This window comes from Meriones unguiculatus, chromosome 3, assembly GCF_030254825.1.
Source record: "Meriones unguiculatus strain TT.TT164.6M chromosome 3, Bangor_MerUng_6.1, whole genome shotgun sequence".
Classification (NCBI taxonomy): Eukaryota; Metazoa; Chordata; class Mammalia; order Rodentia; family Muridae; genus Meriones; species Meriones unguiculatus.
Window position 1 is genome coordinate 162,472,405 of NC_083351.1, and position 15,651 is coordinate 162,488,055.

Here is a 15,651-nt window from a genome sequence, read left to right on the forward strand (position 1 = left end):
GGTACCCTATCTCAAGCAAATAAACAGACAGACAGTCAGACAATAAAAAGTTCCCCTAAATGGAAGACCTTTAGCAAGTGAAAGTTTATGTGCATAAATAAAGGATGGGGGACAGTTATTAGTTGCAGTGGGAGGACTTCGTAGCTTGAGGGATTTAGTGGCTTCATTTTCATTCTTGTAAAAACTGTTTCATACTTTATTTCATATTATTACTTAGTTAGACAGACATAGATGCAACTGAAAGAGATAATGCTTGTTTCTTGCTAGTAAAGCACTTGGGATGAAGGCAGAATGATATGACCTAAAGTAGAAGCTCCTCAGAGTAGCTTCCCCCAAGCTTGAGAAAAATAGCATTAGAGATTGTTTATTTTGAATGATTCTACTAAGACAAAATAGTTACTGTGATAATCGTAGCCAGCAATACAGGAAGAAGTGGGGCCAAGCGAGAATGCTGAAAACAAGGGAATCTACACAGCAGACTGTTCCCATTGAGGAAAGAGTTTCAAAGCCTCTAAAATGCATTAATCCTGCAGATGAACTGAGGGGGCTGTGTTGGTTAAGGTCCAAATTCTCACGTAGGCAGCAGAGAGGCCATGGCCCGCTCATAGGATGATTCTCCGAGTATTCTCAGTTTCATTTCTTTCACAGAAACAGAACTATAAAGAGGTAGGCTTTGGGAAATATAGCATACCCCTTTCTTCTAATACCAGCTTTGTGATTATTCCTATATTTATATACAGCATGTAGACTTCTCCTAAATATATCTGTAATAAAGACTAAGCAACATGAACTTTGCTTCTCTTCCTTCCTTCCTTCCTTCCTTCTTTCCTTCCTTCCTTCCTTCCTTCCTTCCTTCCTTCCTTCCTTCCTTCCTTCCTCTCTCTCTCTCTCTCTCTCTCTCTCTCTCTCTCTCTCTTTCTTTCAACTGCACTTGCACAGTAGTATTTTGTGTCTTTGGGGACCATTAGTGGACTGACTGTATGTGGAACTACCTAGCATTGTTGCAAGAGAAACTTTTATTCAGGGATACAGGATATTGCAAGTTTCAGCTGAAACTCTGGCAAGGACATTCCAAATATAATTTCTGGTCAAACAGTCATTTTAAGTATCAATTATTTTTATAGAGTTGAAATACTCATGGTTGATGGGTTTCAGCAGGTTTGTATTTTATGATCTCTATACATTTTTCTTATAGTAAAACTTCCATTTTGACAAATGTGAAAATGGTTATTTGTATTTCTACATTTTTAGTAGAGACATTTATAGACTTTTTTTCTTTTGAGACAGGATCTTCCAAAGACCAGGCTAGCCTTTACCTCACTGTGTAGCCAAGGCTAGCTTTGAACTCTCCATCCTGCTAGCTCTGCTTTCTAAGTGCTGGGACTGCCAGGATGTACCACATGCCCAGCTCATTTGCAGACTCTCACAAGGAGAGGTTTGCAGAGACAAATCTCCCATACATTTTCATTTCATTCTTCCTCTTTAGGAAGGAGAAGAGGGAACAAGAGGAGGTAATAGACCATATGCCATCAGACAGATAGATGAGGGAGCAGGAGACCTGTAAAAGCAAGTTTGGGGACAAGGAAATATGGTGGAGAAGCAAGTTAAAAACAAAGTGTAATGATCTGTATATATATGAAAATGTCACCATTAAACCCATTGCTTTGTATGCTAACTAAAAATTAAAATGATAACTAAGATATTTTCATTCATTAGTTAATTTTTTGCAGCAGGGTCTCACTATGCAGACAGACAGGGTCTGTCCTGGAGCTCGCTATGTGGACCAGGTTGGCCTCAACTCACAGAGATCCTCTAGCCTCTGCTGAGTGTTGGTATTAAAGGCGTGCTCTTCTATACCAAGCTAAAATCTTTGATTTTCAGATCTTTTTTTTTTTTCCTCGTGAATGGGAACTTGTGCACTAAACTACATTAGCCACAAAAGCAGAGGAAATCAGGAAATAGACTCCTGAGACTAGAACCTGGGAACGGAAGGAGGGCGAGACTGCGATCTAGATTTAAGTATCCCTGAAAGATCTTCAGGTTGTTTGAAGTACCTCACACCATTATCCTTCTGTCCACAGGTCTCCACAGTTGCTTTGTGACCTCCTCTGGCTGCAAACCTGAGCACCAATGCTTGACCTATTGTAAGTAAGAAAGTTCTACGCGACAGTCTTGCTTTTTGAGTGCCCCCCCCCTTTGTCTTTACTTAAGGAAGATTTAAACCATAAGCAGGTGGAAACAAAAGCAGCTTTTGTGTTTATAAGCAAGTGCACCACCCTGGTTCGGAACTGGTAAGCAGTGCCAGTCTCCTTCTGTTCATTCAAGCTCCCAGAATCTCTTTGTGATGCTGCTGGGTGTTCAGGAAGTCATCTAGGTTCCCTGAAGATGATCATGGACATAGTAGTACAGGGATGCGTTATGTATGTACCAACTCCCCTTGGAGGTTTGATACAAAAGTCTCTACCTCATCCGTTATACGCACACTCCTAGTTGGTCTTACAGTGGTTTGTCATTTGTGTATCTTATCGAAATTTAGTCCAAATATGATAGTTTTTCATCCCCAAATAGGAAAAAAAAACTGGAGAGAAGTAATGAGACACCATTTGGGATTGTTGGCAATTTTAAATGTTCAAAAACCAAAATCACACAAGCGAGGGAACAGTGAGCCCCGTCCTGCTGACTAGATGATCTACCCAGCAGTTGGTGCTGGCACCAAACTATTAGCCAGACTGGTCAAAAAAAAAAAAAAAAAAAAAAAAAAAAAAACAAACCAAAACAAAAAAACCCACCACACAGGTGCTGGCAACTGTTCTCCGTGGGAAAAAGATCTGAAATGTATCTCTCATTATACTTTTCAGTACACAGATTTTCCTAGTAGATTTTTCATTATAAGAAAAATCCCAGGATAGGACATTACAAGGAAAGACAGGATTGGAGCCAAGTCTCTCGAGATGTGGTGGGAGTTTTTCCATCTCAGGTTGGGGGAGTTGGAGAATCAAATCCTCTATTAACAGGGTGTCTCGTCTGGCCTGCATCTGTGCACACTGGTTCGCCTATTGATGGTTAGTTAGCCAGAGTGGGCTGGGTAGGTCCTCGCAGTAGCTGTAAGATCTTGTGTGGTGTGGGACTGGCATGCCTGAATCCTCTCCCAGACAGGATGGGGCATATACAGCTATTCCGGCCAGCACACTATCAACAGGGCACATGCTTTCCATGCTGCAGAAAATGGCTTTCATGGATACTTGCATGCCGTTCTACAATGCTATGATATCCAAGGCTGCTTTTATGACTTTATAGATGGTGTTCATTTCCTAGCCTGCCTCTTACCTTTCTGGGTTTCAGTTCTTTGTAGGTGTAAGGAGAAGAAATGTTGTGGATTCCACCATGCTAGTGGGCTATTAACCACACACAGCGTGGTTGGCAGCATTCTCTAGGTCTTGTTTTATTTTTAAACTTATATATTGCATAGCAAATTTAGGGGATGACAGGAAGCTGAGTGTTCTGTGCTAAAGTCGGTGTCCAGTTGGTGTGAGAGTCCTCATTTTCCCAGGCCCAGGGCTTTTTCTTTTCCCACAGTCTTCAATGAAGTTCCTCAGAGCTGAGCTGTACATTAATTAGCTTTGTTCTGTTGACCTTTATTTTGTATATAGCCACAGTGTTCAACAGACAGGTTGAAAGTTAAACAGTGATTATTGTTTAACTAAGGGATTTGGGCATTTTTCCCCCCTTCAATTGTTGTCTAGTCTGATCCTTTTGAGCTGTTTTGACTCACTGCATGAGCACAAGCATTTCAGAATGCTATGAGCCTCTGTTGAGAAGGGCTTCCCAAATATTTATGGTGCACTTTTGGAACTGGGAAAACTTGAACCTCTTCCACATAGGGCTTGCAAAGGCATTTGGTATTTACTCTTTGATGAGATGCAAGAACCAGCGAACAGCAGGTACAGCCTCACATCCTGGAAAAGATCAATGACGAAGCATTTGATCACAGAGGAGCAAAAATGAGCTTTAGGGGGCGATGCTAAAAGCCAGATGGCCCTGTAGGGTCTGCCAAGATGCCCGGAGGCCCTGAGATAGCTAAGCCAACAAACAGACTCTTCTCTGCCTGTTACACAAGCAGGACTTGGTTATGACTCCAGGATTAAGAAAAGGTGGGACTTGCAAATTAGCTGCTTCCTAGTCATGGCTGGAGGTGAGATTTCTCTGTCTGCTGCCTTTCGTTTATCGGCTCAATTGTCCATTGACTGTAAACTTTGAATGGTGTTTAAAGTTCACTGGCTGCCCTCCATTATTTAATTACTTAACAGGGGTCTGGTGAGTGCTGGGTACCACGTCACAGCCGGATATATGACAGAGAACAAAATGAAGCTATCTCTCACCCTCGTCTAATGTGGGGAAAAAACAAACAAACAAACAAACAAACAAAGAGTGAGTAGTTACAATAATAATGCATAACAGAACTTTAAAAGACAAGATGCCATTGAATTTATAGTTGCACACAGCAAGGGAAGCTTATTACAACCAAGATGCCAGAGAAGGGCACTGTGGGCTATGCACAGGTGTGAGAAGGTACAAGGCTGAGGGACAGAGGAGAAATTTGAAGTGATTCAAGGAAAGAGTCCACTTAATAAAATGGCTTGGCGGAGAGTGTGAGGTTGAAATGTTGCCACATGTGAGTGACTGGAGGAGACAGTGGAAATGAAGATGAGAAGGAGGTCTTGGGAGATTCCTGTCACTTTTTCTTTCTTCCTGTACCATAGGCTACAAGGTAAGCTTCAGAGATGCAAGGCAATGGCTTTGATGAATCCATATATGAAAATTTGGCAAAATAAAGCATTCCCCTGGATGTGAAAAATAGTTTTCTGCAAATGCAGTGCAGGAATCGGTAACTTCTAGAGGGTTGGGTCAGACTTGGGGACTGTTCTCTCCTACAGTGTGACTGGAGGGTGAAGTGGGGAAATGCAGTGAGAGATCAGGAGATGAGAGAAGCAGCTAGGGTGATGTGGATGGTGTGTGCTCACAGTGAAGACCTGAAATAGAAACCTGGAAAGCACTGACACTGTCCAGACAGAGAGCAGAAGAGCTGCAAGGATGGGTGAGGAGAGGCCCTACAGAGAAGAACTAGTGACTGTGGTACGCTAGAAATGAAAGAAAGTTAACAACAGCAAAAATCCATGATGAACAAAACATCATAAATTTAAGTAAATGGTATCAGAATTCATTCCTTCCTACCTCCCCCCACTTTCTTTTTTGAGACAGTATTTCTCTGTGTAGCCCTGGCTGTCCTGGAACTCATTCTGTAGACCAGGTTGGCCTCGAACTCCTGCCTCTGCCTCCCGAGTGCTGGGATTAACTTTCCAATGTGGCTGACAGGAGATTGTTACACAGTCTTATTTAGCGGTCATATCTTTAAAGCAATCACTAGCAGCAACCCAGGCTGAAATGTCAGTCAAGAAAAGGGCTAAAATGAGTTCACTGGTTGTAGGAACAGGCTTTTTGTCACTGAGTCTTTTGATAAATCAGAACAGAAGTTAACTTACAGAATCTGCAAACATAATCACCACCTCTAAAATGCTGTCTATTTTTTTGTCTTAGACAACGAATAAGTCAAATACATATTTGCATTCTTTCAAATTTTTATTCTAACAAAATGTGCTTAACATGAAATTTGACATCTTAATCATTTTAAGGGCAAAGTTTGAGGATGTTAAATAAATTTATATTATTGTACGGTGATCACGATCTCAGAATTCTCTTAACCCTTACAAAACAGGCTCTACACATTAAAGTCTTTCACAGACTTACACCATCTCTGTGTGACATTAGGACAGCCGTTCTTTTTAGAAACCATCTATTTATTCGCATGTGCACACATATATGTGTGCCTGGGAATGTGGGCCACACACTGGAGTTAGTTCTCAGTCCACTCTGTGAGACCCCAGGCTAGAATTCAGGTCATCCAAGGCAAGAGCGCTTCCCTGCTGAGCCGTCTCCCTGGCCCATTTTCTTCTTTTTTCTCTTCGGTTACCATTTGCTTGCACTAGGTATTTTGGGATCTTTGAATATACAGAGAGTTTCTTGTACAGGGCACAACTGGGAATCATAGAACAACTTTTGAAAGTTGGTCCTCCCATCTGCCTTGTGAGGCAGGGTCTCTATTGTTCTGCTGTGCAGTGTCCGCCAGGCTTCCTGGCACCTTTGGGAAACTCTTCGGTGTTGTTGCGCAACCCTGAGATCACGGATACTACTGCGTCAGGCTTTTATGTGGGCTGTGGGCACTGCACGCAGGTCATCAGTCTTACCTACCAGCACTTCTACCCACTGAGCCGTCCGTCTCCCCAGCTGTGGTAAACTGGATTTCTGATGAGAAACAGTCTGATAATTTTTTTGAGGCTTCCTTGTCCTTTGAAGGTGTGGTTGCACAGTGTCTCAGTGTGGAGTTTGGGAGTTCATTCTACTTGGAGCTTGTTAAACCTCTTGGATGTTTGTAATGAAGGCTTTTATTTTATTTTATTTTATTTTTTTTACCAAATTTAAGGAATTACAAATTTCCATTTCTGTTGCATTTTCTTTCTTTCTCTGTCTCTTTCTCTGTCCATTGGTCTGCTTGATCATATCTCACAGGTCCCCATGCTCTTTTCTATTTGTTCAATCATTTTTTTTTTCTGCTTAGACTTAACTTTTATCACCTGTCTTAATTTTGAATTCATAGATTTTGTTTTCTTCCTGTTCAACTCTGTTGGGAAATTTCTTCTGTAAATTGTTCATTCCAGCCCTTTTGGTTCAAGATTTCATTCTCGATTGTTCTGAGGTTTTTCTTTCTCCTTACTGACACTTCTGTTATTTTCCTGATGTCTCTGTGTCTTGCTTTCATTGTCCTTGAGACAGTTGTGTTTTTGTGTTCTAGGGGTCCTAGAGTTCAAGCCAGATCTATACCTGACACACGCTGGCCAAACAGTCTAACACCGAGCTTCACTCTCTAACCTAAAGCAACTTTTAAAATGCCCCTGTCAGATTTGTCCTCATGTCGTTGCTGTTGCTTTTCTTTTAACATAGCATATTTTCCTGTTTCTTTCTGTGCTTTGTGTTTTGTTCTTGTTGAAACACGGATGTTTGAGATAATATTGTGGCATCTCTAAGAAAAGTCAGATTTGTTTTGCCCTTCTCCTGAATTGGCTGAATTTATTTTATTTTAAAGACTAAATCTCACTGTGTAGTTTAATCTGGCCTCAAACTCATTCCGTAGACGAGGCTGACCTTGAACTCGTGGTTCTCCTGTCGGCTTCCTAAGTGCTATTGTTAAAGGCATGTGCTACATGGCAGTACAGCTTGTCTCTGTGCTTGGAGTCAGTCTGAGCTGTAAACTTCTGGTCTCTTCTGAACCTGCCCCTCCCCTAGGCATATGTGATGATTTTATTAGTTACTTCACTTTTTGCAGAGACAAAGCAACCTTTGGGAGGAGGGTTTATTTTAGTTCATGTTTTGAGGGTATGGTACATGTAGGTAGAGATGTCAGGAAGACCAGTAGCCAGTCACAGTGCATGCTCTGCCAGGAAGCTGAGAGAAACAAATGCGAGTGACCCCAGTCCACAGACTGGTATCACTTAATCCTAGGGAGGGGAGGGTCTTTGTACCGCAGCCAGCCAGACTTCCTTGGAAGTGAGGTTTGTTCTCTAGGCAATTACAATCTTGTCAAGTTGACAATCAAGATTAACTGTCACCAGCCCAACCCTTATCAACATGACATCCTAGTGCATCACTTTTAAATCATAATAATCTACTCTTTATCATGCCCCCATAATCTTTAAAAGTCTAAACACTGTTCAAAACTCCAAAGTCTAATGTCTCTTCTAAAATTCAAAAAAACATCATAAATGTGAGCCCCTGGGAAATCAAAGCCAAACACATTGATTGTAACAGCAATATTCACTTTCCATCACAGACACGGTTCTTTTTTATTTTAACATTTATTTATTTATTTATTTATTTATTTATTTTACAATTTACTTATTGTAAATACCAATTATAGCCCCCTCCCTCATCTTCTCCCACCCAACTCTCCCTCCCTTTCCCCCCATCCCCTTCCCCTAGTCCACTGAAAGGGGGAGTTCTCCTCCCCTGCCATCTGCCCTTAGCTTATCAAGTCTCATCAGGACTGCCTGGATCCACTTCTTCTGTGGCCTGGCAATGCTACATCGAAAGTGATCAAAGAGCAGGCAACCGAGTTCATGTCAGAGAAAGCCCCTGTTCCCCTTACTTGGGCACTCATGTGGAGTTTGAGCTGCCATGGGCTACATCTGGGCAGGAGGTCTAGGTCCTTTCTATGAATGGTCCTTGCATATCTAAATGGTCAGCAGAAGGTGGGGAAGGAGCAGGGATGCCCCAGCCTTTCAGAGCCTCAGGAAACCTTCCAGAGAGGTGGAAGGCTTGATACAATGAAAGAAGATTTAACAACAATGGCAGCTGTTTCTTTGCTGGGTTTTCTGAGACTAGAAGCATGAACCAATGATCAGAGGAGATTTCTGGAACTTGGAGGACCTTGCCTCTGGGAACGCATGCACAGCTGCGTGCTAGCAGATGGGTGTGAGGAGGACAGGCCGGGCTGGGATTGGTCAGAATTGATAACAGTTTAATCACCCAGCCCTGGAAGCTGCAAAGCTTAACCAACTGGAGCTCCAGCACTGATACATCACTCATCCTGGTGCAACTATTATTTGGGGAAGAAAGGATACTGATGCCTCTCACTCAGTTTCCAAGACTTCTCTCATCACTGTGCGCTTTAAGCTTCACAGCATCCTTCGTGTTAGTAGGTGCTAGGTATAATTGCTACATAAAATGGTGTTTACTGTAGAAAAGGTCAACTGGATTTGTGTGTTTGTATGTGGTTGGCTCTGTTTGGGAGACACTAGATTCTTTTAAAACAATTGGGTTCCCGATAGGCTTTTCAGTTCGAAGTACTGCCATTATCCAATTTTATGTACAAGAACACCCTCACTCAGGTTCCTTTCTAATGAAGGGATCTCTCTCCATTCCTTCTCAAGTGCTCCAGCCTTTTATTCTCAGATTTAATCTCCTAACCATGACTAGAATACTTCAGAAGTTTGGAAGTATTTGGATAGCAGAGGCAACAAAGTATTTGGGAGGTTAAGGAAGGGGAAATATTTAAAGTCTGTCTGGGCTACAGCATGAGTTCAGGGCCAGCTGGGTAACTAGTGAGAACTATGATAGAAAATTAAAAAAAAAAAGAGAATAAAAAGGCCGAGGATATAGCTCAGTGGAAGGACACTTGTCTACCATGTGGAAGGTCTTGGTCTTGGTCCCCAGAACACACACACACACACACACACACACACACACGCATGTAAAAGTTTAGAAGTAACTTTTTTTTATGTCCCATCAGCATGGAATTCTAAATCACCTCTCAGTGTGTAAAGAGATAAACTGTATTTACAACATTAAAAACTTCTCATTTATACTTTGTGAACTCAGCCTCTTTCTGTAGGATGCCCAGTGGCCTTGGGTGGCCTTGCACAATGCAGTTTTTAGCACTGTCAACTCTGTAACCTAGAAAACCCCTCAGTACCGAGAGAAATCTGGGCAACAATTCACCCTATTTGGCCCAGAAACCTTCACTTCTTTTTAAAAGTCACATCATGCTTCTGTCTGAGGGTGCCTGCTAATTTTGCACATTCATCAGAAGTAAATTTCTTAACATCCATGGACTGTTGGCAGTTTCAAGTAAGAAGGGAGTTGAGAGAGCTCGCTCTACAGGCACCTCATTTTACAGATGAATAAAAACCCCAATTGCATTGGCAAGATGACACTGTCTTCTTCCACCCTGGCTGCCGTGGTACTGAGTTTCTGTAATGTCTTCAAACAGCTCCTTTCCCCTAATGAAAAACAAAACATAACATTGGGAGATCAGCTACAGTAACAGGGAAGAGTAGCAGTTAGTTTGAAACTGTCCAATAATCCTTTTTCTAATGCCTCTATTTGCGTCAGAGGCATCTTAACTTCCCTTGTGTCTGAAGTTCTGCGTCTCTCATGAATTGCTTGTATTATCTGAGTGTGAAAATAAATATGGTCAGGTTAATTAGCTTGAATTTTAATAAGATCCCAAAGTAATTTTACACAATGTCTCCTGAAGAAAAAGAAGTTAAACTTGATGATGGCAATGAGGGGATAAAACAGAAGCTATTCGTGAAGGAAAGTAAACATAGCAATGGGAGAAAGACAGTGGGCAGATTATATATGACGTATCAAAATGGGTTTCTTCTTAGAATCACACAATCACATGTTGTCTCCGAAGGAGGTCAAAGTTTTGATTCTCAAAAACAGACTGACCTTCAGGGCTCACTAAACTTCAGACACCTGGATCTCATACTTAGCGACTGAATCAACAGAATCAATAGGAACTCCATTCTGGAAATGTGTGTTTTCAAAAAACTTCCGAGGTGATACTTCCGAGGCATTTGTTCAATGGAGTGATGTCTAGGTGCCACAGACCTGGGCTTTTTCAAACAGAAGAGTCTTTAATTGTGTTAAGTACGTGTATGAGGGTGTTGATCAGCAGACAGATTTGTACACAGGATTGTAGCCACCCACAGAGTCCAGAGGCATCAGCTGGACTTGCAGACAGGCCTGAGCCACCTGATGTGGATGCCGGGAACTGAGCCTGAAAGAGCAGCAAGTGCTCTTTTTTTTTTTTTTTTTCAATGCAGTTTATTCAGGAACATTGAACAATCCTCAGACCCCGGGGAAAGCCAGCCCACAGCTTAAATAGCCTGGGTAGCCAACCCAGGCGTGCCACGGGGGCAATGCAGATAGGTCCACATACATGGAAGCAAGCCAGATCCTCGGCCTAAGCCAAATGTGGAGTTGTTCGTGACAGAGAGCACTCACCATCGGGAAGGTGGAAGGCGGAAACCAGCTCCATCTTTAAGGCATAGCATTCCGCAGCTCTCTACAGTTCCCCCTTTTTGTTTTAGACGCATCAGGCAAGAGTAGAGGTCTGATCTCTGATATTAGAAATAAATTGGGACTTTGTACAGATGTTCATTTAGGTGTCATCCACCCAAAGAGCATCAGACCCGTCCGATACCTTTTTCTCAGAGGCGGGACCTGGGGCATCAACCCGCATGCAATCAGACATGCTCTTCTCTGGGTCCAAAGCGGCTGACCCTGAGTGCAGTGCTTAGCCTCGCATCCTGAGCGTATCATTTTAGCTTTTTATGGTATCCAACCATGCTTGGGGAGAATGTCCTGCTTCAATGGCTGTAAAGGCCTGAATGATCATGGCTGCATCACACTGTTGTGAGACTCTAATCTTGCATATATACCACAGGCAAACCAAGGAGACCAACACCAGAAGGCCTGCTAACACTCCCATGCCCGCCCATTCCTTCAGATGATTCATGGCTGCAGCAATCCATGTTGATAATCCTGTGGCTAGTCCTGCGTCCACTCTGGTAGAATTTACTGTGACAATGGCCACTCTCAGCTGCTCCATCGTAGTATCGAATTCTCCAGTCCAATTACCTAAAATATAGCTCGACAATTGTTTAGACAGATTTGCAGCACAGGAAAAATTCTCATGTTGTATGCTAGTGACACAAAGTCCAGCATACTTTCATTGACAGCCAGGTTGAGCGATTTGCCATAGGGTATCAATTTGCTCCTGCACGAGGTCAATCCTCTGATTGGACACCATCAAGCTTCCTTTTAGTTGAGCATTAATTCCTTTATGTACAACTAAGGCATGAGCTACATTGGCTAAATGATTATTCAGGGTCTGAGCAGTCTGCCCAGTATGACTCATGGCTAATGCCCTGGTGGTAGCTCCAACAGCCGTCAATGAGATGGTAGTAACAATGGTGGCTGTAACCACTGAGCCTTTCTTCTTTCCGCCAAGGAAACTGCACAGAAATAGCAATTTCTCAGACCCTTTTGTTTTCATTTGGTTGGTTTTGTTTTTTTTGAGTCAGGGTTTTCCCTGTCTAGCCTTGGCTGTCCTTGACTTGCTTTATAGACCAGGCTGTCCTTGAATTCACAGAGATCTCCCTGCCTCTGACTCCCAGAGTGCTGAGGCTGCAAGTGTGTGCCACCACGTCCAGGCTTTTTTTTTTTGTTGTTGTTGTTTTTACAATGTTAGGGACCATGGTTGTTACTTTGAAGAGGACATTATTTGAAGAAAGCAGAAGTTTACTAATAGAAAATATGAGAAATGAATATTTTTACACTGAAATTTTGTTTTGAAGTTCTAGTTCAAGGTTCTGAGAGAAAACCCGATCTGCACATATGAGGGTGAATTCCTTCAGAGGGCAGCGGTCACGTATAAGACAACCTGGGCACTCTACACTTGAGCATAATAAAGGCAGCGACAGCTGCTAGAATCTTCCCAGAGTCCAGCGTTTGCCAATCTGAATCTGACTTGGACTGTCTCCCCCAAAACGGATGGAGAAGAAATGGCTGCTTGTCTGTAATGGAAACACTTCTTATTAAGTGTGTGTTTGTGTGATAATGTACACATATCTGTGTACCTTGAAAGATCCTCTGGGAAACTAGTACAGGTCCCCAGGTTCTTAATTAGCAGAGTGGATTCCCCAGCTCCTTTACCTAATGCTGTAGCAGAAGATGTGCTTGGAAATTAATTGGACAAACTGTAAAACCAGAATCCTGACCACTTGTGGTCATTAAAAATCCCAGGGTACTTTCAACATGGCAGGTGGAGTTCTGGACAAATTCCAGCTCTGATAATTAAATTATGTTCTGCCCAGCCTCCTTGTACACTTCCCATTGGACTCTGTTCCCTGTCAATCTTTAATTGCAGTAGATCTGTGTATTCACAGAGAACCAATAGATGCCTACAGGACAGTGAAAAATCACATCTGGGCGAGAAAGTGAGAGGAACCGCATTAGTGGTTGGAAGGCACATTTTTGTACAAAAAAAAAAAAAAAAGAAAAAAATTGTTGGAGTGGTCTCTGAAGCTACATGGTTCTACTCCTGAAAAATTAAAACAAATAAACATTCTAGTACATAATAAAAAGTGTATGCCTTCTAACCTTAGGGGAAAAAATATCTGTGTTAGCCTGGGTTGAACTCTAGATCTTCTTGTCTTAGCACAGGGATTACAAGGCATGTGCCACCATACTGGGCCCAACAGGTTTTGGCCTGATCCTTTTATGTAAGATGGCATTCTGTAATAACTGCTGCTACAAAGAGCATAGACAAACTTTATTATCAGACCAACATTATATGTTCAAGGAAAACACACACACACACACAGATGAAGTGACTAACCCTAGTCCCTGCCCCTAGAAGCAGGACTGATGACACTGAGATGCACTGAGAATCTGTTGCAGGATTTGAGATCTGATCAGAATTTGCCTTCATGTGACTCATTATAAATAATAAATCTCATTTTAAAATTAGATTACTTGGTTTGTTGGTATTTAACTTTCTGAGTTCTTTAGATATTCTGGATATTAGCCCCCTGTCAGATGTTGGGTTGGTGAAGATCTTTTCCCAGTCTGTAGGCTGTCATTTTGTTCTGATGACAGTGTCCTTTGCTTTACAGAAGCTTTTCAGTTGCAGGAGGTTCCATGTGTTGATTGTTGATCTTAGAGCCTGAGTTCTTAGTATTCTGTTCAATAAGTTGTCACCTGTAGCAACGAGTTCAAGGCTCTTCTCTACTTTTTCTTCTGATAGATTTAGTGTATCTGATTTTATGTTGAGGTCTTTGATCCACTTGGACCTTACTTTTTGCAGGGTGATAAGTTTGGATCTATTTGCATTTTTCTACATGTGGACATCCAGTTAGACCAGCAAGATGCTGTCTTTGTTTCCATTGTATGGTTTTGGCTTCTTTGTCAAAAATAAGGTGTCCATAGGTGTGTGGGTTAATTTCTGGGTCTTCAATTTGATTCCATTGATCCTCCAGTCTATTTCTATGCCAGTATCATGCTGTTTTTTATTACTGTTGCTTTATAGTACAATTTGACATCAGGGATAGAGATACCTCCAGAACAGAGAATTCTCAATAGAGGACTATCAAATGGTAGAGAGAAACTTAAAGAAATGCTCAATGTCTTCAGTCATCAGGGAAAGGCAAAGCAAAACAACTCTAAGATTCCATCTTACACCCATCAGAATGGCTAAGATCAAAAACTCAAGTGACAACACATGCTGGAGAGGATGTGGAGAAAGGGGAACCCTACTCCATTGCTGGTGGGAATGTAAACTTGTACAACCACTTTGGAAATCAGTTTGGTACTTTCTCAGAAAACTGGGAATAGTGCTACCTCAAGACCCAGCTATACTACTCCTGGACATATAACTGAAAGATACTCAACCATACAACAAGGACATTTGCTCAACTATGTTTATAACAGCTTTAATCTGGAAACAACCTAGATGTCCCTTAACTGAAGAATGGATAAAGAAATGGTGGTGCATTTATACAATGGAATATTACTCCACTATTAAAAACAAGGAAATCATGAAATTTGTAGGCAAATGCATGGAACTAGAAAAAAAAATCCTCTTGAGTGAGGTAACCCAGAAGCAGAAAGACACACACAGTATATACTCACTTAGAAGTGGATATTAGCCATATAACATAGGATAAACATTCTAAAATCTACAGACCTATAAAAGATAAACAACAAGGAAGACCCTAGGGAAGATGCTTAATTCTCATTCAGAAGAGAAGCAAAAGAAGAGAGGGAACTAGATGTAAGCCTACAATAGATGTTCTCTAAAAGACTGCACCCAGCAGGAGATTGAAGCAGATGCAGAGACTCACAGCCAAACTTTGGACAGAGTGCAGGGAGTCTTATGGAAGAAGGGGAATATAGAAGGATAAGGAGGGGACCAGAGCCCTACAAAGAGAGCAACAAAGCCAAAAAAAAAAAAAAAAAAAAAAAAAAAAAAAAAAAGCTGGGCCCAGGGGGGACTGCAGAGACTGATATATAAACCAAAGTAGCCCATAGTCAACTCAGTCTCCATGTGGGTTCCCTACTAAGGGGAGAAGAGACAATTTCTGACATGAACTCAGTTGTCTGCTCTTGGTCACTTTTCCCTGAAGGGGTGACCTAGCCAGCACACAGAGGAAGAGGATCCAGGCAGTTCTGATGAGACCTGATAGGCTATGGTCAGACAGTAGAAAAGGAGGACTTCCCCTATCAGTGGACTAGGGAAGAGGGATAGGGAAGGAAGAAGAAAGGACGGTGGGATCGGGAGGAGATGAGGGAGGAGCTACAACCAGGAAACAAAGTGAATAAATTGTGAAAAAAATAATAAAAGAAAAAATAAATAATCAATCTCTTTTTTTAAGGATGGTTGTTCCAAGGTAAGGAAGTTTTGGGTAGGGGAAGAATATGCTTTAATGTGACCATTTTATTTTGTCACAAGTTTTTTGATAAAGACATTCAGAAAATTCTTTTAATTGTGGTTACTTATGGCATAGAGCATGACGTTACAGACACATACAGTAAAATGGTCACTGAGCTGAGCTGAGTGAACGTAACTCTCATCTCACGTAGTCAACCATTTCTCCTGCAGCAAAGAACATCTGTAACTTCCTAATTTCACAAATCTCCTAAGTGTAATACACTATTTCTAATTATATCCAAATAGTGTATACTAAGGCT

The 15,651-nt window shown here is 41.8% G+C and overlaps 1 protein-coding gene across 1 annotated transcript in view; it reads left to right on the forward strand.

The window, feature by feature from the left end:
• Slc4a4 (solute carrier family 4 member 4) overlaps positions 1–15,651 on the forward strand; it is a 426,516-nt gene that overhangs the window by 19,191 nt on the left and 391,674 nt on the right. Inside the window, exon 2 of the mRNA XM_060381236.1 lies at positions 2,082–2,144. Coding sequence (XP_060237219.1) covers positions 2,131–2,144 — 14 coding nt within the window. The 5' untranslated portion in view covers positions 2,082–2,130. The remainder of the gene's footprint in view (positions 1–2,081; positions 2,145–15,651) is intronic.